Source organism: Capsella rubella, unplaced genomic scaffold, assembly GCF_000375325.1.
Source record: "Capsella rubella cultivar Monte Gargano unplaced genomic scaffold, Caprub1_0 scaffold_7, whole genome shotgun sequence".
Taxonomy (NCBI): Eukaryota; Viridiplantae; Streptophyta; class Magnoliopsida; order Brassicales; family Brassicaceae; genus Capsella; species Capsella rubella.
This window is the reverse complement of record NW_006238917.1, coordinates 4,999,727-5,023,550: the sequence shown is the minus strand read 5'-3', so window position 1 is coordinate 5,023,550 and position 23,824 is coordinate 4,999,727. Positions and strand designations below refer to the sequence as shown.

At 36.1% G+C, this 23,824-nt stretch overlaps 6 protein-coding genes and 1 non-coding gene across 7 annotated transcripts; 3 read left to right on the top strand and 4 right to left on the bottom strand.

Moving 5' to 3' along the window:
• The first annotated feature begins 462 nt into the window (after positions 1–462).
• Positions 463–4,984, top strand: LOC17877484 (probable alpha,alpha-trehalose-phosphate synthase [UDP-forming] 4). The gene is made up of 17 exons (XM_006283087.2): positions 463–661; positions 772–869; positions 1,156–1,541; positions 1,646–1,760; positions 1,864–1,965; positions 2,054–2,204; positions 2,310–2,398; positions 2,485–2,533; positions 2,725–2,825; positions 2,923–3,110; positions 3,212–3,329; positions 3,421–3,588; positions 3,671–3,793; positions 3,876–3,963; positions 4,087–4,217; positions 4,309–4,407; positions 4,504–4,984. The coding sequence occupies exons 1-17, from the start codon at positions 544–546 to the stop codon at positions 4,738–4,740; spliced, it is 2,361 nt and encodes a 786-aa protein (XP_006283149.1). The 5' UTR covers positions 463–543; the 3' UTR covers positions 4,741–4,984.
• Positions 4,985–5,324: 340 nt separating this feature from the next.
• On the bottom strand, positions 5,325–6,238 carry LOC17879259. Its single transcript, XM_006285030.2, has 2 exons — positions 5,859–6,238; positions 5,325–5,674 (listed from the first exon to the last, which is right to left on the bottom strand). The coding sequence occupies exons 1-2, from the start codon at positions 5,976–5,978 to the stop codon at positions 5,477–5,479; spliced, it is 318 nt and encodes a 105-aa protein (XP_006285092.1). The 5' UTR covers positions 5,979–6,238; the 3' UTR covers positions 5,325–5,476.
• Positions 6,239–6,384: 146 nt separating this feature from the next.
• On the bottom strand, positions 6,385–9,359 carry LOC17880502 (stomatin-like protein 2, mitochondrial). The gene is made up of 9 exons (XM_006283782.2): positions 9,083–9,359; positions 8,728–8,971; positions 8,470–8,619; positions 8,029–8,086; positions 7,850–7,942; positions 7,666–7,764; positions 7,344–7,435; positions 7,031–7,090; positions 6,385–6,928 (listed from the first exon to the last, which is right to left on the bottom strand). The coding sequence occupies exons 1-9, from the start codon at positions 9,235–9,237 to the stop codon at positions 6,653–6,655; spliced, it is 1,227 nt and encodes a 408-aa protein (XP_006283844.1). The 5' UTR covers positions 9,238–9,359; the 3' UTR covers positions 6,385–6,652.
• Positions 9,360–10,549: 1,190 nt separating this feature from the next.
• Positions 10,550–11,450, top strand: LOC17878735 (heavy metal-associated isoprenylated plant protein 6). The gene is made up of 2 exons (XM_006282411.2): positions 10,550–10,687; positions 10,792–11,450. The coding sequence occupies exons 1-2, from the start codon at positions 10,564–10,566 to the stop codon at positions 11,139–11,141; spliced, it is 474 nt and encodes a 157-aa protein (XP_006282473.2). The 5' UTR covers positions 10,550–10,563; the 3' UTR covers positions 11,142–11,450.
• A 240-nt stretch (positions 11,451–11,690) lies between these two features.
• On the bottom strand, positions 11,691–16,504 carry LOC17879737 (WEB family protein At4g27595, chloroplastic). The gene is made up of 3 exons (XM_006282953.2): positions 16,279–16,504; positions 15,469–15,667; positions 11,691–15,361 (listed from the first exon to the last, which is right to left on the bottom strand). Exons 1-3 carry the CDS (start codon positions 16,293–16,295, stop codon positions 11,810–11,812), a joined length of 3,768 nt encoding a protein of 1,255 aa, XP_006283015.1. The 5' UTR covers positions 16,296–16,504; the 3' UTR covers positions 11,691–11,809.
• Positions 16,505–19,726: 3,222 nt separating this feature from the next.
• LOC111829789 lies at positions 19,727–19,829 on the top strand. The gene has a single exon (XR_002833145.1). It is a non-coding gene; the product is annotated as a U6 spliceosomal RNA (small nuclear RNA).
• Positions 19,830–20,463: 634 nt separating this feature from the next.
• Positions 20,464–23,471, bottom strand: LOC17879891 (uncharacterized sugar kinase slr0537). Its single transcript, XM_006284936.2, has 5 exons — positions 22,932–23,471; positions 22,441–22,703; positions 21,959–22,076; positions 21,490–21,698; positions 20,464–21,085 (listed from the first exon to the last, which is right to left on the bottom strand). The coding sequence occupies exons 1-5, from the start codon at positions 23,319–23,321 to the stop codon at positions 20,650–20,652; spliced, it is 1,416 nt and encodes a 471-aa protein (XP_006284998.1). The 5' UTR covers positions 23,322–23,471; the 3' UTR covers positions 20,464–20,649.
• Between the last annotated feature and the right edge of the window lie 353 nt (positions 23,472–23,824).

Sequence of the window (23,824 nt, the reverse complement as noted above, 5' to 3'; positions counted from 1 at the left end):
CAATGTATAAAAGATGATATTGGATACACGTACTAAATAACTAGTGAAATATGTGTATAAAATAATTAATCTATGGAAAACATATGTCTAAAAATGCAAGAACCACAAACTGATTATTAAAATAGTTTACTAATAGTATAAGATATTCTAACTCTGTGTGAAAAAATGATCACAAAAAGAAAGAAATTCAAAAAGGTAATGTTGAAATGAATCTACCTTTGTGTGAATCAATTAAAACTCTATTTTAGCCAAGTACTTATCAACTTTAATTTTAGATTTTATCATCAATGTGTCCAATATTAATGGTATCCGATCCATGACATCATAAATAGATAGGAAGCATGTACTTAAATTTTTGAAGACTTTTTAACTGGGAAACAAATCATCAAAAGTGAAAGTAATATCCAAAAATCAGAAGCATATACGAAAATTTTAATTATTTTCCCTCACAATGCCAAAAAGACAAAGCCTTAAGCTTCTTATAAATCAGAAGAAAGACGAGACCATTCTTCTCATAGCTTCAACTTCTTTTCTAGAACAAAAATGGGGAGACCACGATTGCTTGTAGTGTCGATGTCGCTTCCGGTTACTGCAAAGAGGAGTGGAGAAGAGTCTTGGTCTTTCACGATGAGTCCTGGTGGTCTTGTTAGTGCTCTTCTAGGTAAGAAGATGTACATACAACTTTGGTAGTATATTTATTAATCAATAATATTAAAGACAGGAGAACACTTCTAATATATCATTGATTTGTGGTGATATGATCTCTTAAAGGTTTAAAAGAGTTTGAGACCAAATGGATTGGATGGCCTGGCGTAGATGTTCATGATGAGATTGGGAAAAAGACACTCTCCATTGCCCTAGCTGAAAAGGTAACGTACAGATTTCAAAATTTCGTAACGTATGTACTGTACTCATCATGTTTTCTTACGTACTGGGAATTAGAGTCTGAAACATGCATAGACTTAATTAAATGGTTGCAACCGTTACGTAAAATATACATACGTCAAAGATTGATAAATCTTTGATTGACCCTTGAATCCGATTGTGTGTATTTCATCTGAATAAAAAGTTATAAAGATGGGGGTATTTAATATAGCAATAGTGACCTTTGTTTATCATATGATGATTTAAAGTGTTGTGTATTGGTTTGCGCAGGGATGTATCCCAGTGTATTTGGAAGAAGTGTGTGATCAATACTATAATGGCTACTGCAACAATATTTTGTGGCCGATATTTCATTACATGGGAACGCCACCAGAATATCGTAACGATGCAACCATAACATACCAGTCACAGTATGATGCATACAAGAAAGCGAATCAAATCTTTTTTGATGTCGTAAAAGAGCACTACGAAGATGGAGATGTAGTTTGGTGCCATGATTATCATGTTATGCTTCTTCCTCAGTATCTAAAGGAATACAACAATAAGATGAAAGTTGGGTGGTTTCTCCATACACCATTCCCTTCCTCCGAGATGTACAAAACGTTGCCCTCCCGATCCGAGTTGCTTCGCTCTGTTCTCACTGCTGATTTAGTCGGGTGAGTACAAATATATTTTGTTTTTATAAACATTTTTGGATTTGATTAATTAAAAGGGTAAAGCACTTAATCTCTTACTTGTTGTTTGTTTTTTCGTTTGATAGTTTCCATACCTATGACTTTGCAAGACATTTCGTGAATGCATGCATGTGTATTCTTGGAATTGAAGCAACATCTGAAGGAGTTGTGGATCAGGGCAAAGTCACTCGAGTAGCTGTTGTAATGACCCATCAAGAAAATCTCTTATGATTTGATCATATGTTATGGTTTAATCACCTCATCATGAAACTAATGAATCATTTTATCTTTGTTTGGATTTTAGTTTCCAATTGGGATAGAACCTGAGAGGTTTATAAACACAAGTGCACTCTCTGAGGTCATTCAATACATGAAGAAGTTTAAAAACGATTTTGGTGGCAGAAAGGTAGATATATATATATATATATACTTAAATAATATTTGATGATTAACAATAGAAAAGATCCTCCAACATAGTTGTTTTTTGTTGACAGTTGATATTAGGAGTCGATCGTCTCGATATGATCAAAGGGATCCCACAAAAATATCAGGCATTTGAGAAATTTTTAGAGGAAAATGAAGACTGGCGTGGTAAAGTCATGTTACTTCAGATTGCAGTGCCAACAAGAAATGGTATTGGTGAATGTAAGTTTTTCTCTATCTCTTCTTCTTCTTTTTTAAGTAAAGCTAATATATACGCATCAAGTTTCTAAGGATTGTGTTTGTGTGCTCTATACTCTTATTTTACAGACCAAAAGATCAAAGACCAATGTCATGGACTTGTTGGACGAATCAATGGTCGTTTTGGTTCTATCTCCTCTGTTCCAATAATTCACCTGGTTTGTTATCCCTTTATTTTCTTCTATGCTATATATATACTTATTAGACTAATGAATTCTAATCAAAGGTTTCATCTTTCTATCAGGATTGTTCTATTGACTTTAATCAACTATGCGCACTTTATGCTATCACAGGTAATTGTGATACATGTGATGATTTGATTCCATACTCTATATATGATGAAATATCTAATAGACGCTTGAAAATAAATACTCTTCTGCTAGATAAATCCTAACTCTAAGATCATTAATTTAGATTAGGTCAAATCAATTGTGAAGGTAGATTCCTAACACACAAGTTTATTTTCTTTCTTTTATCTCTGCAGATGTACTACTTGTGACATCTTTGAGGGATGGGATGAACCTTGTGAGTTCTGAATTTATTGCCTGCCAAAAAGCAGAAAAAGGGGTTCTCATTCTAAGTGAGGTAATTAAATAGTTATGTAATGATGTTAATCCTTATGAATATAAAAATGTCAGTAATGTTCATCAAATAGTAATTTAGATTTGTTTGAGGTTCACAGTTTGCAGGTGCTGGACAGTCACTTGGTGCTGGAGCTCTTCTTGTGAATCCTTGGAACATTAAAGAAGTCTCTGCAGCCATTGGAGTAGCTCTAAATATGTCACCTGAAGAAAAGGAGAGAAAACATAAAATCAATTTTCAGTATGTGAAGAGTCATTCTACTCAGCAGTGGGCAGATGATTTCATGAAGTAAGTGGAAAACAAAACATTTCTTCTCTTATTAATCTCAGTTTGGTGTTACTTCTCTTTTATTTTGTATATGATGATGACTCTTACAAATCTTTTTGCAGTAAACTTATTGAAATTACAACTAATGCGAAGCTACGAGCTGGAAATGTCCCATATGAACTTCCAGCACAAGATGTGATTCAACAATATTCAAAGTCTAACAATAGACTGCTAATTCTTGTAAGTGTAACATAAATATCAAGAATTCAAGATCGTCTTACAACTTTTCTTGTCGTCAATTAATCATCTTTGCAACTTTCAAAATGAACAGGGATTCTATGGAACGCTCACTCAGCCAATGAAAAGTCAAGAGAGAAGAGGCGACGGGATGAATCTTGCGCTGCACCCACAGCTAAAAGAAAGACTAAAAGCATTGTGCAATGATCCAAAAACAACAGTAGTTGTTCTGAGTAGAAGTGAGAAAAGCATATTGGATAAGGTAAATGTTGCCCCTCTTCATTTTCAATTTACTTAGCTTATTTTTTTCCAATGTGTTCTGACATTGTAACCAAAAAAAACAGAACTTCGGAGAATATAACATGTGGCTGGCTGCGGAAAATGGAATGTTTCTAAGGCATACAAGTGGGGAGTGGGTGACAAAAATACCAGAAAACATGAACCTGGAATGGATTGATGGTGTCAAGGTTAGTACATATATCTCAGAACACAAGATTTGATAATTATAACTTTACACTACTCAATCTTTTGTGGTTGATTTGTTTACAGCATGTTTTCAAGTACTTCACTGAACGAACTCCAGGATCATTTTTCGAAACAAGCGAGGCTTCGCTTGTATGGAATTACGAATATGCTGGTGGGTGATTACATGGATCTACATATTTACATTTCTTTGGCTTGCATATAACTGCCACTTCTAAATTAGTTTCCAACACTTATATATATATCTTTGTTTCCTTGATCTTTCTTTTGTTTGTAGATACTGAATTTGGGAAAGCTCAAGCAAGAGACATGTTACAACACTTGTGGGCAGGACCAATCTCTAATGCATCAGTGGATGTTGTCCGAGGAGGCCAGTCTGTGGAAGTCCATGCTGTTGGTGTAACAAAGGTAACTAAATACTCTGTTTCTATATCCTCCATACCCAAAAAAGATTCTCATTTTTCTCATAATGAGTTTTTTTCTTTCTCTATTACTTTAGGGAAGTGCAATGGAGCGCATTCTAGGAGAAATAGTGCACAATAAGTCAATCACTACACCAATTGATTATGTTTTGTGCATGGGCTGTTTCTTGGGAAAAGTAAGCTTCTTTTAGTAATAATTATGTACCACAATATTATCATAAATTAAAACTATCCATGCAACTGATACAAGGGTTGATTTATATATGTTACAGGACGAAGACATTTACACCTTCTTGGAGCCCGAGTTAACCAAGAAAACTAAGTCGTTTCCTTCTTCAGGTAGTAACTCCCCCAAGAAGGTCTCATCTACCATCGTTGACCTCAAGGGAGAGAACTACTTCTCCGTAGCTATTGGACAAACGTACACAAAGGCTCGCTATTTCCTTCACTCATCTGACGACGTTGTGCAATTGATTAGCAAGCTTTGCACACACAACAACAATGCTTGACTCATCTTCACTATATCTTTGTATCGAGAGATGTTTGGCTAAATCTGTACCATTGAATATTTGATTTGCAATTTTGGCACTTAACAAACTCATTTGCCATACTCTCTCTTTTTTTTTTTTTTTCTTAAGTTTCTTTTCTGTCTCTTTTTCTATTTCTTGTTTTGTCTCTCTCTCTTCCCTCTGTTCTTTAATGGATTGGAAACTATTTCCTTAATAATTTTTTATTGTGTTGGAAAACTAAAAATAATGGTAATTGCTAGCCATCTCTTATCCATGGGTAAGCAATTTCCCATAGTCTCAATAATTTATTGGCTAGCCATGAGAATGTGAAGGAGGGAAGAAGGGTTGCACCAGTAATTATTGGATATTCCTGCAATCACTGATAATTATATAGTAGTCCATGTAATCATTCTTCACTTTTATCTCTGCAACAAGTGGGACAATATTAGAAGAGAAAGCTTTTTGTTGCATGGAGTAGCCTTTAGATATCTAATTGGTTATAGCACGTACGTAGTGCCAAACTGATCGATAGTCCAGTTATAGTGTCGTTCTTAACAAAACATAAGCTATAAGCTATATAAAAGAGGGAACGTATCTTTTTTCATAATGAGATTTTACTAGAGGCGGACACAACACAATGTACATGAGAATTGACAATAGAGTAGAGATGACAAATTACAAGGTGGGGAACACTAGCAACTTTCTCATACACATGATTTTGATTTGGAAATGAAAATCAAAGGATCACGAGAGGGGCCTCATCGGTTTTGGCAGGTGTGGTCTCTTTTGTTGATGGCTCAGTCTCAGCAGGAGCTTTCTCTTCTGCCTTCACAGTTTCTGGAGTTGGCTCAGCCTTGGTTGCCTCAGACTCAGAGGAGTCCTCTTTTGTCTCACCTTCCTTCTTTGTCTCTTCACTTGACTCTTCCTTCTTATCCTGTGATTCAACAAATCAGCAACATCAGTTTCAACTTAATATGTGGTTGTTCAATCAAGAATTTTTACTGAATTCTGTCTTATAGGTAAAATTTCATGTTTTTCAATTCACAAGTCTTTAACAAATCTTCTAAGATCCTTTTACAAAAAAATTCTTGAAACACAAAATGATAAAATCTACAAACCAGAGTTAAGGTGGCATCTGTCTCAGTCGTGGCATTCTTGGACTCAACAACAGCATTTTCTGTCGGGACGGAGCCTTCCACGATGTCAGATTCCTTAGGTTTGCTCGCACATCCCCCCATGGTATTTGATTGAAAGAAGAAACAAATTACAATGGGAAGAGCTGTGGAGGCAAAACAAAAGAATGAAATATAAAACTCCCCGAGACAAAGAGATTGCTATGAAGAGATATATAGGAGGGATGGTATGGATATTAAGCTATTTCAGGCCAAGTTTGGTTAATTTCAGATTCACGAGTCATCACAACTTCGATTCTCTGTCACAACCTTTTTATCCGGAGAACAACTTAAAACTCCACCATTCTTCTATATCCGGGGGACAATGGTTTTCTTTTTTTTTTTTCCGCTGGAAAATCCTGACATTTCATGGATACACAAGCTCCTCCTGATTTATTAGACTTCAATATTACCATCAAACTGAATACAGAACGAGTTGCGGATATCAGTTTTGGGTCTGAGTTCTTACCAATGAATGCAATGGGAAATAAAGATGAATAAAAAAACAGAAGAATAATGTTTAGAACCAATCCAACAGGAAACCTCTTCTCAGATAAAAAACGATATTCAGATTTGTTTTCTATATGCAAAGTGATGATATTCTAGCCCTTCAAACAGAGAAGAAGGTTACTATCCCATATTTGAAAGATGAAAATTGGCTTCCAGTGTTCTCAGGCCCAAAGAATTGTATCATCATCATCATCATCATCATCATCACCATCCCTGGTTTGGCTGGCTGCCTAACGCGGATCCTTGGTGCGATCCTGAAGAGAAAATCGTGGTTCACCGGTGTGACCTGAATTCTCTGTGTCAAAAGATGTTGAGCCTGATCGGTTATTAGAGCCTTCTGATATATGTTTCCCACCCGAGTCTTCCACGTCTGTTTCATCTATTTCTTCTGTTACTTGGTGATCACTGCTTGGACGATTGATGACAAGGCTTTTATACATTGTTAAAGCTTGAGCAATCATGCTAGCAGGATTTGAAGCACTACTCGGAAGCAACATTGTTGTACCCTAAAACCCCCAGAAAAACAAAAAAAAACAAGAACATTAAATAAGCCCTAGCTATGCCTATGCCAAGAGATTCGAAAGGATTGTTGTGATATATTTATTTACCTCCTTAGCAATGTTACCGAAGGCTTGTATGTATTGCTCTGCAACTCTCAAACTCGCTGCCTGCAAAAATGTACAGTGATAAAGTATGAGATCATATTTTGGACACCGAAAGTAAGAACCTTAAGCCCAGTAATCTTAGTGCTATAGCTTAAAATCCCCTAACTTTGGCAAGTTCAACAAGACAGAGAAAGCTTCATCTGGATTAAATAAAGACATACACATCTAGCAATATGACTAAATACTATGAAGGAAAGCTAGTTCGTTAAAATCTAAAATATGAACACCATTCCCCTGTTTAATCCCAATTACTCACCTCTACTCCCCCAGTTTCCTTGAGGGACTGAGATAACATGACAAGGCCTCTTGCAGTTGCTTGTGCTCTAGCTAGTATTGCTTCTGCCTCACCTGTTGAACATCATACGAGATAATATAAGTAAAAAAAAAACAGTGGGAAATAGCAACCATATCATGCATTGGCAGCAAATAAAACAGTTCCTCATGTACCAATCATTCATCGTGTATAGAGAAAGAATAAGCAAATGGAATAATTTTTTTTTTTTAACGGAACTAACTAACAGTTGACATTACATGCTACTCTGATGTGTTCTCTTTCTCAATCATAATGGCTTACTAACCTTGTGCTCGATTCACCTGGTCCATCTTTGCTGCTTCAGATGCCAAGATTACAGAACTTTTCTTACCATCAGCAATGTTGATATGGGATTGCCTTTCTCCTGTTAAATATAGTAAAGCAATGATTAGAACCATGCTAAGCAGGCCTCGAAGATGAGTTTTCAAAGACAACACAGTAAGGTTTACCTTCAGACTCAAGGATCTGGGCTCTCTTTTTACGCTCAGCTTCAGCTTGCATTTCCATAGCAGCTCTCACTCCATGAGGGGGCATAATATCCCCTGGAAATACATGAATTAGAAAAATAGGCAGAGAAAGATATGTAGTTATCACCAGAAAAAGAAAAAGAAAAACACAAACAACTTACTTATCTCATAACGAAGGCACTGAAGACCCCAGTCTCTTGCAGCAACATTGATGGCTTCCTGCAAAAATGTATATCCATCTCAAAAATCTATCAAATGTTTTCTTCTTCAATGGATATACTTCCTCTAACCAACAAGTTTGCATGTAATTTGGAAAAGAGGACATCCAACAAATACAGCATGACTAAATCCGCCAGCTGAATCTAAATCCATAAACCCAACTTGTGGAATACAAACAGATTTCCAGACGTAACTACTTTCCCCAACTAAACAGCTCAAGCTGCAATGTTCAGTCGGGAGTAACACCAACAACAATAACCAAGCTAACGTGACTTTGACTTTAAAATTGAACAAGTAGCAGATTCTAAATTCTTTGTAATCTAGTGGATCTTCACTACAGTCCTAAAACTTGAGAGAAAGATAAAGAAGGTTAGAGAACAAACCACTATCTTCTCGTTGAGAGTGTCTCGTTCCTCAAAGGTCTTATCAAGCGTGATCTTACCAAGCTCACTACGCATTGTGGTCTGAGCCAGCTGTACAACAGCATATATAGGACTCTCAACGCCATAAGAAGCTAACTTAGGATCCACAATCTGCAAAAATCCCAAATCGATAAGAAGAAAGCAGTAAAGAAGGAACTCAAAACAAAAATATAACAAAATTGACAGAGAAAATGGATTAAGAAAAGAAAAGAAGATGACCTTAACGTAGAGAACACCATCGATGTGGATACTAACGTTGTCTTTAGTAATCGCAGTCTGATTCGGAATCGGGATTGCTTCTTCCTTGAGAGAATGAACATAAGCAATACGATCCACGAACGGAATGAGGAAATGAATCCCCGACGGCAACGTCTTAGCGTATTTACCGAATCGCTCAATCACAAACGCCTTCCTCTCCGGAACTATCCGGATTCCCCAGTTCACCGGCGGCGTTAATTGAAAACTAAACCAAACGAACATCCATAAAATTCAACCGAAGTTTCAATCAAATGAATCCTAAGGTTCTCTAGTCGACATCGTTCGAAATTTCACACAAGCGTAAACGAAATGGTACCTGTTGGAAGGATAGCCGGCGGAGGTGAAGTGGCGAACAGTTGATGCGGCGGCGGAGAAAAGCGGAGGAGGAGAGGTAACGGAAGATTGGCGGAGGTAAGCAACGGACCTCAAAGCAGTGTAACCGACGGAGCTTTTACGAACGAGGTGGTTCATCTTTTTGTTGTAGGAATCAGAAAAATAGTGGCAAAAATGGAAAAACCCCAAACAAAACCTCTCTTAAAGGCGACTGTCACTATTCAGGTGCTGTTTCTTCGCCGGATCTTGAAGCCTTCACGCAAATATGCGTGGAGAGGAGGCAAAAAAATATCTGGTTTGGGCTTCGATCGGAAGTTTATTGCTATTGGGCTTTTCTCTATCTAGCCCACTAAGACTCCTGTAAGATCCATCCACTATCTTGGTTTTTTTTTTTTTTTTTGGTTGGTCTTGGTTGTTGTTATTTTAAAGGACTTATTGTGGATCGAAAAATTATTCGAAAATGGTTATGGTTTCTTTTAAGTTTTTATAAAGCATGAATTCAGATGCATTGAAAAAGCAAAGTTGAATGGGTTTCACATGGAGTGTGTTGTGAGCTACTAGAGCTAGCCATCAAGATCCGGCGCCGTTCAACTTTTAGATGCCGACGTACGTCGAGAAATCATAAAATGGCGAATGAGGAAGCCCCCATCTCACCTTTATAAAGTGTACCTCTCTCATTCTTTATGTATCCACGTCGACGCCATGCATCAATTGACCTATTATGATAAAGTTTAGGTTCCCTTTGGATCACGTTGCGTGTGCATGATCTGATGACTCCAAAGTCCAAACCGTGTGTTGATTGACCGACCTGAGATATATACACCATTATGAAGTCTTTTAGATATATAGTAGATTTTTTTTCTTTTCTTTTTTGACATTATCTTTTAGATATATTAGATAAAGTACAGAAGAAGAACTATGCAATTTGATGACAACAAAAAAAAAAAAAATGCAATTTAAAAACAAGAGAAAACTATATACATATGCAGATATATAAAAAGAAATGAAGAAATTAATTAATTAACAATGATGAGAAAATATAAAAGTCCCTTTTGTCCAATCTTTTCTCATAATAATAAAAAAATCAACTCTTTTGCTTAGATTTCAAAAGATTCAATTCAAGTTTTCTTTTGGTGGGATAAAGAAAAAGATGAACATGTACACATGGGATCCAAAGTCTAAAGAAAGACACATATTTTTGTGAAAGCTATGTAACAAAGAGAAAAGTGGTGACACACTTTATACTAAATCCAAGTCATTAGATCTCAAAAAGCTTATAACATGACGATCTCAAAACATGCACCTCATCTCTTTTGCATACAACCCAGTCACTGTCGTCAATGTGTATATTATATACGTGTATATGCACACACTTAAAGTTCGTGAATATACTATATATATATAGATGGTGTGGATAGTTTGAGTTAGAAATCAGAGATTGTTCAAAATACATATATAGTTATAATGAGTGATCTTCAAATCGTGCCGGTGTACAACAAGGTGGAAGCACAGTATGTAGAAATGATGGTGCCTTTGTATTCTTACGGCTGCGAGAAGAAAGTGAAGAGGGCTCTTTCTCATCTCAAAGGTACGTACGTATATCAATAGTTTTTAATATATGGTTATAAATGATTTCATGTAACTTAATAATAATAGTTAATAAGCTTTATATTATAACGAATGAATAATCAGGAATATATTCGGTGAAAGTAGACTACTACAATCAGAAGGTGACGGTGTGGGGGATTTGTAACAAGCTTGATGTGTTAGCGACGGTGAAAAAGAAGCGAAAAGAAGCTCGGTTTTGGAATATTGCAGAGGACAAGAATGATGATGATCAAGAGAGTGTTGATGATGGCATCGCCGTCAAAGACGAAGACGCTACGATTACGAAAACTTCATCAGAAAAGTCATCGGCGTTTTATACGTATTCCACGTCCCCTTCGAGATTCAGTATAAGACCTCCTTTGTCACTCATTAGAACTTCTTCCTTCACTTGGAAAGCCGTGAAGAAGGTCTTCACTAGATCCCTCTCCTTTTGAATCACGTCTTATATATATGTGATCCTAATAATGCTCCAAGAAATCACTTGATCACTCTCTCGTTGAATCTCTTCTAATATAGTACAAAAGTTTCTAGTTAATGGTCACCGCTTTGTTTGTCTATATATTTCAAAGAGTTATATTTTCTCTGGTAAAATCTTTCTTGAGACACGTGTAATCAGTTGTATGACGCCTATAAACTCTGAGAGTTAGTTAAGATCTTGGATCCGGAACAACAAAATGTTGGCCGCCTAGTGAAAAAAAGGGTCCAAATGATGAACTAATATATCCACTCTCTTGATGACAAAAACTCCAAAGGTTTCGTCTTTTAACACAGTGTGTGTCTGTGTGTATGTATCTGTGACTGTCTGCATGTTGCTCTCTATGACTCTATCTATCATGTCAGGACTCCTGTGTATCAGTTTCTGTTAGCTTGTTTCTGTTTATGTTGTGTAAACTTTAGCGAGATGGCTGTCTTTTTGTTAAAATGTGAATCAGTCAGATATATATAGATCACAGTTTCAAGGGACGATGAGATCTTGAAAAGGGGAAAGCAAAGACCAAACACCTTATATTGAACTGGAACTATACTATTAAAGATTTGAGACAAATCAACCAAGGAATGTTCACTTGCAATAGAGATTGTAGTATAATCATCACAGTTTCCTCTATTTCTGGCTGCTGCTGCTTGTACTTTTCTTTTTCAGTAAATTTCCAAACTTCCGGAGCAAAGGTTTCTTCTTTTTCTGTTGTTGTTCCTTTGAGAGGAGACTTCCAGCATCTTCTGTGTGTTCTCCTGAGGACAAGCCATTACTTAACTGCTCCAAGTTTTCACTGCCTTCTGCTTTCGATTCTACTTCCTTTTCAGAAAAGCCATGCTCTGTGTCTCTTTCTGAAGAAGCTTCTCTCTTTTCTAAATGGTAGCCTTCGCCTTCCATGAAGGGTTTATCTTTGTCTCCTCTTCCTACTGCTTCAACTTTTTGAGCTAACCAATGGTTTGCGGTGTCATGTTTCAAATGTCTATCAATGGCTTCCATTGGACTTTTTTGTAATTTTTCTTCTCTGGTTCTGTGATCAGAAGGATTGGTATCAGTAATCTCTTCTCCGCACCTGGGACCATGTTCATCTGAAAGTTCTACAGCTTTCGGAAGTAAGTCATGATTTTTTTCGATGTCACTGAGCTTGCCGTTCTCATCTGGTTTCTCTTGTGTGGAAGAAGCTTTTTCTAGCAACTTTGATAACTCTTCGATCTTCTTAAGCGCAGAAGCCTCCCTGGCTTTCAGCTCATTGTTATCGTGAATTACAGTCTGCAACTTAGTTTCTTTCTCAAGTAGACTCTCTTTCATCTTTAACAAATTCTCTATCTTCTTTGACGCTGAAGCTTCCTGCACCTTAAGCTCCTGATTTTCTTGATTAGTTCTTTGAAATTCGTTTCCCTTATCAAGCCAAGTCTGCTCGAGATGTAACAAGTTATCAATTTTCTTTAAAGATGATGCCTCCTTGGCCTTAAGCTCCTCGTTTTCTTGAAAAACACCCTGCAACTCAATCTCTTTATCAAGTAAACTCTGTTTAAGATGTGTCAACTCTCCAATATTCTGAAGTGATGAGGCAACTTGGGCCTTGAGCTTCTCATTCTCAAAAACTGCAGTCTTCAGCTCGTTTTCTTTATCAACCAAATTTTGTTTAAGATCGGACAACTCCTCTTTTGTCTTGAGTGAAGAAGCCTCTTTAGATTTGAGCTCCTCATTTTCACAAACAACAACTTGTATCTCTCTCTCTTTCGCGAGCAAGCTTTTATTTAGATTTGATAGCTCTTCAATCTTCTTTTCAGCTAGACCGTCCTTGGCTTTAAGGTCTTCAATCTCAAGGACCATATCATGCAGCTCTTTAACAAGAAGATTTTCTTGCAGCTTCGCTAACTGTTCAATGTTCTTAAGATAGTCAACTTCCCTTTCTCTTAGCTCTTCATTTTCTTGAGTAGACCTCTTGAGATAAATTTCTGTATCAGCAAAGATTTTATTTACCTTTGATAACTCCTCAATCTTCTTATGATAAGAAGACTCCTTCTCTTTTAGCTCTTCATTTTCCTGAACAACGGTCTGCAATTTGGCTTCTTTCTCTACTAATTTTTCATTCAACAATGACAGCTCTTTGATCTGCTTGATATATTCAGCCTCCCTTTCTTTGAGCACCTCAATTTCGTGAATACTACTCTGCAATTTGGTTTCTTTATCAACCAATCTCTCATTCACGGCTGACAACTCTTCAATCTTCTTCAGACAAGCAAGCTCCCTTCTTCTAAGCTCCTCAGCTTCTTGAGCAATGTTCAACAGTTTTCTTTCTTTTTCAACCAAGCTTTCTTTCGCAGCTGACAACTCTTCAATCTTCTCGAGATAATCAATCTCCTTAACTCTGAGTTCTTCCGCTTCTTGAATAACGCTCAGCAGTTTTGTTTCTTTATCAACCAAGCTTTCATTCACCTTTGACAGCTCATCAATTTTTTCAAGAGAAGAAACCTCTATTTCTCTGAGTTTTCTGCTTTCTGCAGCAGCGTTCTTTAGCTTTACTTCTTTCTCCAACAAGCTTTCTGTAAGTTTCAGGCTTTCAGCTTTCGCTTCTCCAACTCTTTCCTGCAGATCCTTAACCTCCTCCTCAAATTCTTTAAGATAAAGTTTTATTTTGGCTTCTTCGTCTTTAGCTGCACACACCTCAATTTCCTTAAGATTAAGCAAATTCATCACCTTGCTAAGTTCTTCCTGCACAGAGTGATTTTCCTCTTCTGATTTCTTCACACAAACCATCAAATGAAGTTCTCTTTGTTCCCACTCAGCCTTAGAATTGACTAACTCATTCTGAGTGTTTTCCAAACTACTTTTCATGCTATCAATATCATTTCTTGCATCCTCAAGCATTTTTCCATACTTTTCATTCCTATCTTTCTCAGCCAACTTCAAACTTATAATCTGGACTCCACAACGTTCGAGCTCCGCTTGACATGTTAATAGCTTCTCCTTTGCTTCCCTTGCTTCAAAAGATACTTGTTGCAAATCCAAATTTAAGCTTTCCATAGATTTCTTTCTATTCTCTTCTTCCTTCTTACAGATTTCCAACTCTGTCGAAAGTTCTGTCTTTTCGTTTAATAGGTTCTGTATATGTGATGTTGCAGTCTTTTCATTCTCCAAAGCCCTAACCTTTTCCTCTTGGGTGGTTGTAAGGTCAGATTTTATGGACTTAACAAGCTTTTCAAGCTTAGAAATTTCTTGGTTTAAACTGCAAACCTGGCGTTGGGATTCCTCAAGATCTTTTTCCTGTCTTCCAATCGTTTTCACCAGCGACTCAACCTTTTCTTTTAACGCAGCATTAGCCAAATCTGCCTCATAAAGTGCCTGGATGTTTTCCTCCAGCTGCTTCATAGCTGAATCTAAAGATTCTGAAGCAGATGTCTTCAACTTATTTGATTCTTTGACTTGTTTTTCACGTTCATCAACCTCGCTCATCAACTCTGCCGCTAAGTTATTAGTACAGGATTCAACCATTTTAGCAGCTTCAAGATCAACGTGGAGCTGTTCGATGGACTCTTCTTGATCCTTGAGCTTATTTTCGATGATGCTAAGTTTCTCAAGTTTCCCTCTCAACATCTCAATTTCAGATTTCAGTTTAGAGACAACCTCCTCGCCTTCAATAGCTTTCTTTTGTTCATCTGAACCAACCAATGCTTTTAAGCGGCTTAATTCGGAAGAAAGAGCCTCCACCTTCTCAGCCTGATTTTCAGCAATCTTCGTTGCTTCCTCAGCATGGCTAAGAGCCTTATTTTTGGCATCTGCAGTCATAGCCAGTTCTTGTTTAATCCTGTGGAGCTCTTCTGTGGTAGTGAGAAGAGCTGAGATGTCCAAAGCATGCTGGCTTCTAACAGACTCAACTTCTTTCTTCCAAGAGATTTCTTTTTTGTGAACCTCTTCAATTCCCGCCTGTTCTAGTTCAACCGCTCGGAATTTCTCAATCTCAGAACTCTCCTCAGCACGCTTCTGAGCTGCCAATGCCCCTTGGAGTTTCTCACTGGCTTCTTTAGTCAATTTCTCAGATTCTTTAAGATCATCAAGAGCTTTAGCTTTATCTTTCATTAGCCTTTCTATCTGCTCATTAGCTTTCCTCAAATCCTCCTGAATTTGATTCAGTTGAGCCAGTAGCTCAGTTCCCTTCCCTAACCGTGATTGTGACTTCTGAAATGCCATGATCAATAAAAAGTTTTTCAAAGTTATAAAAAAAAAAATTCAGAACAAGAGAAGCTTCAAGCTATTCAAATGGATGGAGTTAGTTTTTTACTCGCCTCAGGCGGAGTAGGAACCCTTGCAGGCCTACGATCAGAAACAGGCCTCGAGTTAACAGATTGCGGTGAACGGTCAAGTGAAAAACGAGTGCTGTGCACCGGAGATGGCGAGTTGCCATCTGATTTAGTCCCTTTTGGTTTACTAACTCTTGGTGTTGGCGGCGACGGTTTGCTACGAGGAGTCTCCATTAAACCAGTTCTGCATCATAACAAAGAGAAAGCACAATGTCACAGTCACACACCATCAAACAAAAAAGGAAACAATCAGACCATCATCTCCTTTTTTATCTGAATCTATGGATCTAACTCCATCATACACAATAAAAAAAAAAAAACTTTCCACTTTCATTATAGTTTCCCATCTCAATAAGCGTCTAAAATGAATATAAGTAGTTCAAAGGTATCCAATTACAAATTGTTTCACAGAACAAACACTGTTGCAAGTGACCAAAACGTAATGGGACAAGTAAACAAAAAATACGATTCTACTGCAGAATTCTCTTTAGAAAGTGTTGCAAGTGCCCAAAACGTAAAGATAGAGACTTTAAAAGGACAGATTGAAGTGATACCAACTTCTGCAAAATCCAAACCAAACTCAGACTGAAGTATGTAACAAAAAAAAAACAGATGACTGAATATATCCAGAAGAAAAAACAAAGTAGCCGCAGAGAAAGTGACCCACATAGAGAAATCTAACTACAATTCCGACAAAAAAATAAACAGAAGACAGCGTCTCAGATTCAATTGTCTTGCAAGTTTGTTTTTATTTTTTCTGGATAAATACTGTCTAGAAGGAAGAAAAATCCTCACTTGGTTCTGGAGGCCATTGTTGCCGGAGAAGAGCGACTTCAAAAGAAACCCACAAGAAGAATAAGAAAGGTAAGAAAAAGGGGCTAAAATGGCGGCATTGTTGCTGTGGGAGAGACTTAACAACAGAGACCAAAGATCGATTCTGGTGGTGAATTGTTGTAATTTCTTCACTCTGAGTTGGATTGCTTCTCAACAAAGTCTTCAACTTTTTACCACAATCATTCTTTTCAATTTTCATATAAATAAATGCAAGAAAAACGAAACAAAAAAGAGACTATCAAAATTAAAATTAAAAAAATGTATTCAGAGTGGTCACCCTCGTTCTCTCTCTCTCCCTCTCGTCTTTTTCATTGCTCTTTCCCGGTTTAATTTTTTCAATTTCAATTTAGATAAAAGGAAAAAAAAAAACAAACTAAAATTATGAATAACAAAAAAAAAGTAGAAATTTACGTGGGGGGGGGGGGGGGGGGGGGGGGGGGGGGTTCCCATAAAAAGAACATCATCATATGATATCGTGATAAAGTTCTTTGCATTTGCATTTGCCCTACATCCAAGGGAATGATGAATTATATAAAGAAAGTGTATGTTGTGTTATAGTTATTTAGGAGGACCAACAAAAATATATGAATTGGGACATTTGACAAGGAACTCTCTCGTGGACTGCATGTGCCTTTTCAATCATATCTATATATTTACAATAATTCAACTCTTTTTCATTCTCAAAACCACACATTTTTGTTTCCCTATTTTTGAAATATTTCAAACTATATTAAATTTGAGAAATATTTGTACTGTGTGAAAAGCTGGTATATTATATATATGAATATGATATGGTTTTGGTGGCACAGCACACGAATGATGAAGTGAGTAACAATTAAACTAAAAGAAAGTCCTACCTTACAACATTCATTCTATTTTTGGAACTTAGATCTCACGTCAAACTTCCTCCTTCTTCAAATTTATGATTTCTGTCACTTGGATGAGATTTATCTTTCCCATGTAATCAATTTGTTGATTTGATCGAGACTCGTGGATTTTTTTTTTTTACTACTCTCGAGTCTAGACTCTAGACTCGTTCATGGAAGCATTTTATTTATCTTTTGTTTTTTGGAATTTGATCCTATCGAATTTAATCACTAATAAATATCTATACTATTAAAAGGGAAGCATTTTTTTTATAAGTGTAGCCAAACAGAATTTAAAAGAAAAATTATATTTTATGTAATCCTAAACCTGAAACCAAACATAATTAATGACAGCAGAATAAATTATTTTAATAACAAATAATTCAGGATCCCATTAAAAAAGAAAACAATATAATATCAAATTTGTAACAAACATCCCTTATGATGCAACTTTAGGAATCCATACAATCTCTTATTTAATAATTTAGGAAATCCTATAAAATTATTCAAACTATATAAAAGAAACCGCTAACAATATTTAAGCCACTCACAATTAGTGTTAACCATAACTAATATAAAAACTAAATACTGTGTAATATTTAAAAAATCTTTTTCAATCTAATTTTTTTTAATTGAGCCACTTAATTAATAAAATTCTCTAGCGTAAAAAAAAGGAAATTAGAAAAAAAATCTAAACCCCCCTACAATTACTATTATCCGTAACTAATATAACAAAACAATAAAAAAAACTTCATACCATTTACCATGCTTTAAAATAGGTACAAAGATTTTGTGTTTTTATAAAAAAATCGATTTAATATCATAGATATTAATCATTAAGTTAAAAATCTCAAATCCTAATCATTTCCAAAACTAATATTATGAAAATAATTCAAACCAGATTTTCAGCAGCTTTAATTTCAGATGTGTAGACAAAAAAATATATATTAAAAATAAACAACATAAAGAAACCATGATAATTTCAGATTCTTTATTTTCTTTTGTTTCTACTCTATTTGTTTGTTCTACTAAACGGAAAAGATAAATTCAATACTACATATAATTAGTGCATAATTCATAATATAACTACTAGACTAGATGGAGACATTAAAACTGAGGAAACAAAAAGGTGGATATTTGGATAGTTAAGTTCAATTTTAATTTTTAAATATTAGATAACTGGTATGATACAGGAAATTGAGATTTACATAGCTTAATTTAATTTCAACTTTCTTTGTTACTGCAAATATTGGTACATGAAATAATAAGTACGGAAAGGAAACGAGTAATTTAGAAAATTAAAACCATTATCTAAACTATTCCTAATAAAATATGGAGTAACGAGAATTTTGTGTAACGTGAATTCAAGCAGAGTAAATGTGGAACTACTATTTATTAATATAAACTACAAGAAATAACGGGTACGGGGAGAAAACAATAATTCGGAAAATAAAAATCATTATCTAAACTTTTCCTAAAAAAATTGGAGAAAAAAATTTAGGGTAATACGAATTCAAGCAAGACATATGCGGACATACCATTAATGTAGATTATGTTGAATGGAACTTTTGTGGGGTTAAAATTATTTTAATCTGTTGCAAAGCATGCATAGCGGACGATTTTGACCCGCCTGACAAATATATTTGGGCCATCAAGGCCGAGAAGTTATAAAGTTTATTTCTTTGTCTTTATCCGGTTCAGTAGTCTACGGGTTTAATAGAAATTTAGCTGATTACTAAACTGGTTCACACTCAATCCGGGTCCGCTTTGATCAAATGTTGATCCAAAATTTATTGTAAAGCGATAAGTACTTCAAATATTCACCAATTTGATAAAAGCAAACCAATATATGTTTATGTTATAAATATCATACCAAATAAAAATATCTTCAAATAAGTCTTGATTTTTTACCTATTTCCTATTTGTTGGAATAAAATATACGATCTCAAATGGATAAATTATAATTAAAAGTTTAAAACCATGGTTCAGAGATGGAAAAACATGAGATATCTAGAAAGGGACAAGACGAGATGGGGTTCATGTTCCGACATAAACAAATCACTTTTATATTACTATTTTTTTAATGTAGTTATCGTTACTGGGAAAAAAATCCAAATCCTATCGTTTCTTTTGTCTATACCGAATTAAAAACAAACAAATATTGAACATGTACAAGTTCGGATTACGAATTTTAATAACATTTATAATAATTTCGTTTATAAACATAACACTGCATGTACGTAATATATTGCAAACATGATAGTAAACTTAATTTTTGAAATCAATCCCGCACGTATGTGCGGGTCCGGATCTAGTGACCATTTAAGTGTTAAACATACAAATTTGTCGATACAAATATGTAATGCGAGATTAAACTCAAGGTTTGAATTCTTAAAACAATAGATTGGGTCGTTGGTATAATGGGCCATAACGGAGTAGCAAAAGGCCCATTTATACCTCAAAATATAACATTAGTAGTCCCACATCGTTTGCTCTCAAGAACAAAGATGCGTTTATATAACGTTGGATTCAGCTAAGCGATTGTCCCTTCGGGGACATCCGATAAAATTGGAACGATACAGAGAAGATTAGCATGGCCCCTGCGCAAGGATGACACGCACAAATCGAGAAATGGTCCAAATTTTTTTTTTCCTCAAACCAATCTTTTCTGACTTATATGTCAACTTGTTTTTTTTTTTTTTTTTCCCAGATCGATGATCAATTTTTTTGTCAATCTCTTCTGACTTATATGTCAACATGTTCAACAGCCGATTTCACAGCCGAGCAGAGAGGTATGAGCCTTTGGAGACACAGAATAACCCTTCAGGTAGACAACGAGCGTCCTTATTGGAGGGAGAGGAGGTCATAGTGGTAGGAAGGGTTAAAGACGATAATGTGGGTCTTGTGTAATTGCAATGTAGTCCCATTTGAGGTATAAATGGGCCTTTTTAAGATTCTGGATGCACTAGAGGGCGTCCTCGTGGTTAATAAGTTTCATCACTCGTTCTGCTACAATCATGCTACTGTATGAATAAAATATCCATGTTCCACGTAACAACAGCTTATAAGCAGTCAGTCCAACTTTGTATTTACGGTTGTCATCGATATGACCATCCTTAGAACCTGTTTAAGATATTGGTATTGCGTGAAAGAGTTCCTGAATGTCAAATTAGTGAACTCTCCTCTGCACGCTGCTGAGCTCAAAAATTGACCAAGATTGTGTCTTTAAATCAAGCCGCAGGCTTTGTTATAGCACTGTTAAGGCTAGAAAATATTCCCATGGAATTACATGTTGGAATTCCCAATAAACTCATTACTAGTTTATGCAAGAATATTATTCTATCAGACTTTGTTTATATATACTAAAATGTTACATACAAAGATTACAAGTCAATTGCAAAAGGCACTACAACATGAAAATCAAAGAATGAATCATAAAGCTAAAAATCACAAGCTAGAAATTTGATCAAGACCCAATATCTGTTCGAACACCTGAACCGTTGAGACGGTAGGCATGTGATCGAGCCAGCTCAACCGCGTCCTGAACCCTAAGCCTGGTTCCTTGTTGACCCACCACAGTCGCTGCAATTGTAGCCGCCATATCTCCCATTCCTTTCAAGTCAGATACTCCTCTCAAGATACCGTATAAGATCCCTGAAGCGTATGCATCTCCAGCACCACATGTGTCAACTGGCACGCATGGGGAAGGAGGAATGTATATGGCCTCTCCTTTTACTCCAATGTATGATCCGTTGATTCCATCCGTCACCGAAACAAATGGAACAAAGTGGCTCATGTACCTTGTCGCTGATATTGGGCTTTCCTCTGCGGAAAAGTGACAAAACGCTCTTGCTTCATCGCTATTTGCAAATACAATATCTGCATAGTTCCCCACAATGTCCCTGAATCAACACAAAACCATCAACATTTGCATTTTTCTTTTCTCGAAAAACGAAAAAAGATGGAGACAATGAAACCAACAAAAGCAAACAACTTAGATAACAATGGAGATTAGACAACAGAATTCCCCATTTAGTTTCAAGTTTTGTTTCTTCAGATTCAAAAATTTGCGGACAGAAGAATCAAAGATTATATGACTAATCAAGCTACAAAGATAATCACTCCCTTTTTACAATTTTCAACTGGTCCTATGATGGACTGTAACTCTGTAAGATGTCTGTTTGAATTGTTAATTCCGATATGATGTCTGTTTGAGTGAAACCACTAATGAAAAACCTAATATGTATATTAAAAAATGACATTAAATAGACGCAAGAATGGATTAAGAAAAAGAACAGTAACTCACCAGAAATCATCATAATGCCTCTCTATGCAAGACACATCTGACGCTGTCACAGCAACAAGTGCCCCATTTCTGTGGGCTTCTTCGCATGCTTTTGTTATGGTCCTTATAGTATCAGGAAGCTCAAACAAATAGCCTTCCACAACAAAGACATTTGTCTTGGATATCAAACTAGCCAAACAAGAATCATAGTTAACGACAGAGGATGTTCCCTGAAATTATACATATTAGGTTTTTCATTAGTGGTTTCACTCAAACAGACATCTTATCGGAATTAGCAATTCTACTACTATTCAATTTGGTTGCTTCATGCAGGCTATTGATCCTACCACTTAATTCATGAAAAATTCTTGTAGATCACCTACTTTAAAAGTTAACTTTCCTCTACTCTTTGCAAAAGCAAAAAACGAAATCCTTATATTTTGAACATTAATACATTGCAATAGCAGTTTAGAGTGATCATAAATCCTACCTGATATGCAAGCATAGTACGTTGTGCATCAGGAGTTGTAAGAACTATCACTGTTCCGGTTGTTCCATCCTTAATTGGAGCAGAAAGAAAATTGACATTTGCTCGACGTAGTTTAGTCCTACAGAACATAAGAAGTACTCCCCTTGTGAGTAAACCAAACAAAATGACGGAAGAAGCAAATCATAGAAAACCATTTATAACCTATCATCAGTCATCTAGAGGCAAAATTTGATGGGGCATTTTAGAATACATAGATCAACCCCAATCCGCAGCTAAAAAACTAAATTTTTGTGAGGTGTTGATCATCAGTAAATGTAATGATAGTCTAGTTTGAAGCCTTAGAAACTACTCTAGCATAAAACCAATCGGATACTAGGACGAAGAATACAGATATTTTCACACCATTTGCAAGCTAAAGACATACACAATCAGCCAAAAAAAGAAGAAGAGGGTCATCATATAAGTAAAAGAAAGTGTAGTACCCGTAAAAGCTCCCGAGAGGGTCACCTCCAATACTGCCAGCCATTGCCACATTCAAAGGCCGGTCACCAATGGATTGAGAACCTAATCTTGCAAGAGCAACAAGAGTGTTGGACAATGACCCTCCAGCTGCTGCCTTATAGCTGCAACCATCCATTGCTTGTAATAATTTACCCCTCTCCTCATGATTAATTAGTTTCCTTGTTCCCTTTTCTAAACCTAGTTTCTCTAGAAATTCATCATCCACAACTCCAGAGAAATCTACCTAAAACATTTAAAACACACCATCAGCGACAATATTATTTGTTTTCCCCATTCAGTTTTCTAATGGAGCAAGCAAGTAAGTATCTGAGGATTCAAGCAAGGGTAATATGAAGCTAGAGATTCTCAATCATAGAGACAATTGAGCTTCAATGGCAATCGAATAAAAAACATTTTGAGAGTAATTTGGCTTGAATGATTCATAGGAACAAAAGAAAAGAAAAATACTGACCATGGCTTGGCCGAGACCCAAAACATCCCATCTCTCAGGCGAAGCAGAGGAACCATTAGCATGGCCTAGTATCAATTCGTCGTCATCTTCGTCGTGATTTCCAATCCTCTCGATATCACCTTCGTCCATATCATCCAATTCACCGCCGGCGGCGCCATTGGTACAAAGCATGAGACACAATTTCCTCTTATCCGCCATGGAATCAATCCTCAAGTTCCCCGAGCCTCCGAAAAACGAGGTCGTGGTTGTGGTTCGTGAGGGACCTTTGGGTTGATATAAAGAGTAAAGAGGGGAGAGAGAGGATGAGGCATTATTAGAAGCGGTAATGGTGGAGAGAGTAAAAGAAACAGAGGCAGAGACAGAAACTGGAGAGAGGAGCGAGAGGGCCATGGATATTAAGAATTTTTAGGTATTTGGGGTCGTCGTAGGTATAATATAAAAGAGAGAGAGGGATGAAGAGAAAGAAGAAAGCTCACATCTCCATCCAAAGCGAGAGGAGGAAGAAAGACCAGCAAAACGTGAGAGACTCCCTCTGAGAGGATAAAGTTTACTCTCCCATTTTCTCTTATTTATATATATTTTTATCAATAAAAAACATAAACTTATCCTATTAGGATTAAAAAGTAAAACTCTATTTTTATATAAATGTCTGATTTTGCGACTATTCAAACCCAGACTTCAAAATAAGCATGCGGACAATTCTTTTTTTAATTACCTTTTTAAAATAATTAAGTATTCTATTATTAATTTTTCCAAGTGGACTATTATTTTAGGCTATTCTTCTTCAAGTGACAATCTTAATTTGATTCGGTCATTGGTTACAATCTTATGCCCAATTTACACTTTCTAATTCCGTTTATAAAAATTTTACATTTGTACTAATAATCTTAATC

Bases quoted from the DNA above. Each gene is read 5' to 3' on its own strand.
- LOC17879737 (XM_006282953.2), bottom strand. The intron at 15,362-15,468 runs GCGAGTAAAAAA...ATGGCATTTCAG, and splicing joins GGGTTCCTACTCCGCCTGAG to AAGTCACAATCACGGTTAGG.
- LOC17880502 (XM_006283782.2), bottom strand. From the start codon at position 9,237: ATGAACCACCTCGTTCGTAAAAGCTCCGTCGGTTACACTGCTTTGAGG. The intron at 8,972-9,082 runs GTACCATTTCGT...CGTTTGGTTTAG, and splicing joins GCCGGCTATCCTTCCAACAG to TTTTCAATTAACGCCGCCGG. The intron at 7,091-7,343 runs GTGAGTAATTGG...ACATTTTTGCAG, and splicing joins AGGAAACTGGGGGAGTAGAG to GCAGCGAGTTTGAGAGTTGC.
- LOC17878735 (XM_006282411.2), top strand. From the start codon at position 10,564: ATGAGTGATCTTCAAATCGTGCCGGTGTACAACAAGGTGGAAGCACAG. The intron at 10,688-10,791 runs GTACGTACGTAT...ATGAATAATCAG, and splicing joins GGCTCTTTCTCATCTCAAAG to GAATATATTCGGTGAAAGTA.
- LOC17879259 (XM_006285030.2), bottom strand. From the start codon at position 5,978: ATGGGGGGATGTGCGAGCAAACCTAAGGAATCTGACATCGTGGAAGGC. The intron at 5,675-5,858 runs GTTTGTAGATTT...GTTGAATCACAG, and splicing joins CAGATGCCACCTTAACTCTG to GATAAGAAGGAAGAGTCAAG.
- LOC17877484 (XM_006283087.2), top strand. From the start codon at position 544: ATGGGGAGACCACGATTGCTTGTAGTGTCGATGTCGCTTCCGGTTACT. The intron at 2,399-2,484 runs GTTTGTTATCCC...TCTTTCTATCAG, and splicing joins CTGTTCCAATAATTCACCTG to GATTGTTCTATTGACTTTAA. The intron at 3,330-3,420 runs GTAAGTGTAACA...CAAAATGAACAG, and splicing joins ACAATAGACTGCTAATTCTT to GGATTCTATGGAACGCTCAC.
- LOC17879891 (XM_006284936.2), bottom strand. From the start codon at position 23,321: ATGGCCCTCTCGCTCCTCTCTCCAGTTTCTGTCTCTGCCTCTGTTTCT. The intron at 21,699-21,958 runs GTAGGATTTATG...GTATAATTTCAG, and splicing joins GTACTATGCTTGCATATCAG to GGAACATCCTCTGTCGTTAA. The intron at 21,086-21,489 runs GTGAGTTACTGT...GTGTTGATTCAG, and splicing joins AGGCATTATGATGATTTCTG to GGACATTGTGGGGAACTATG.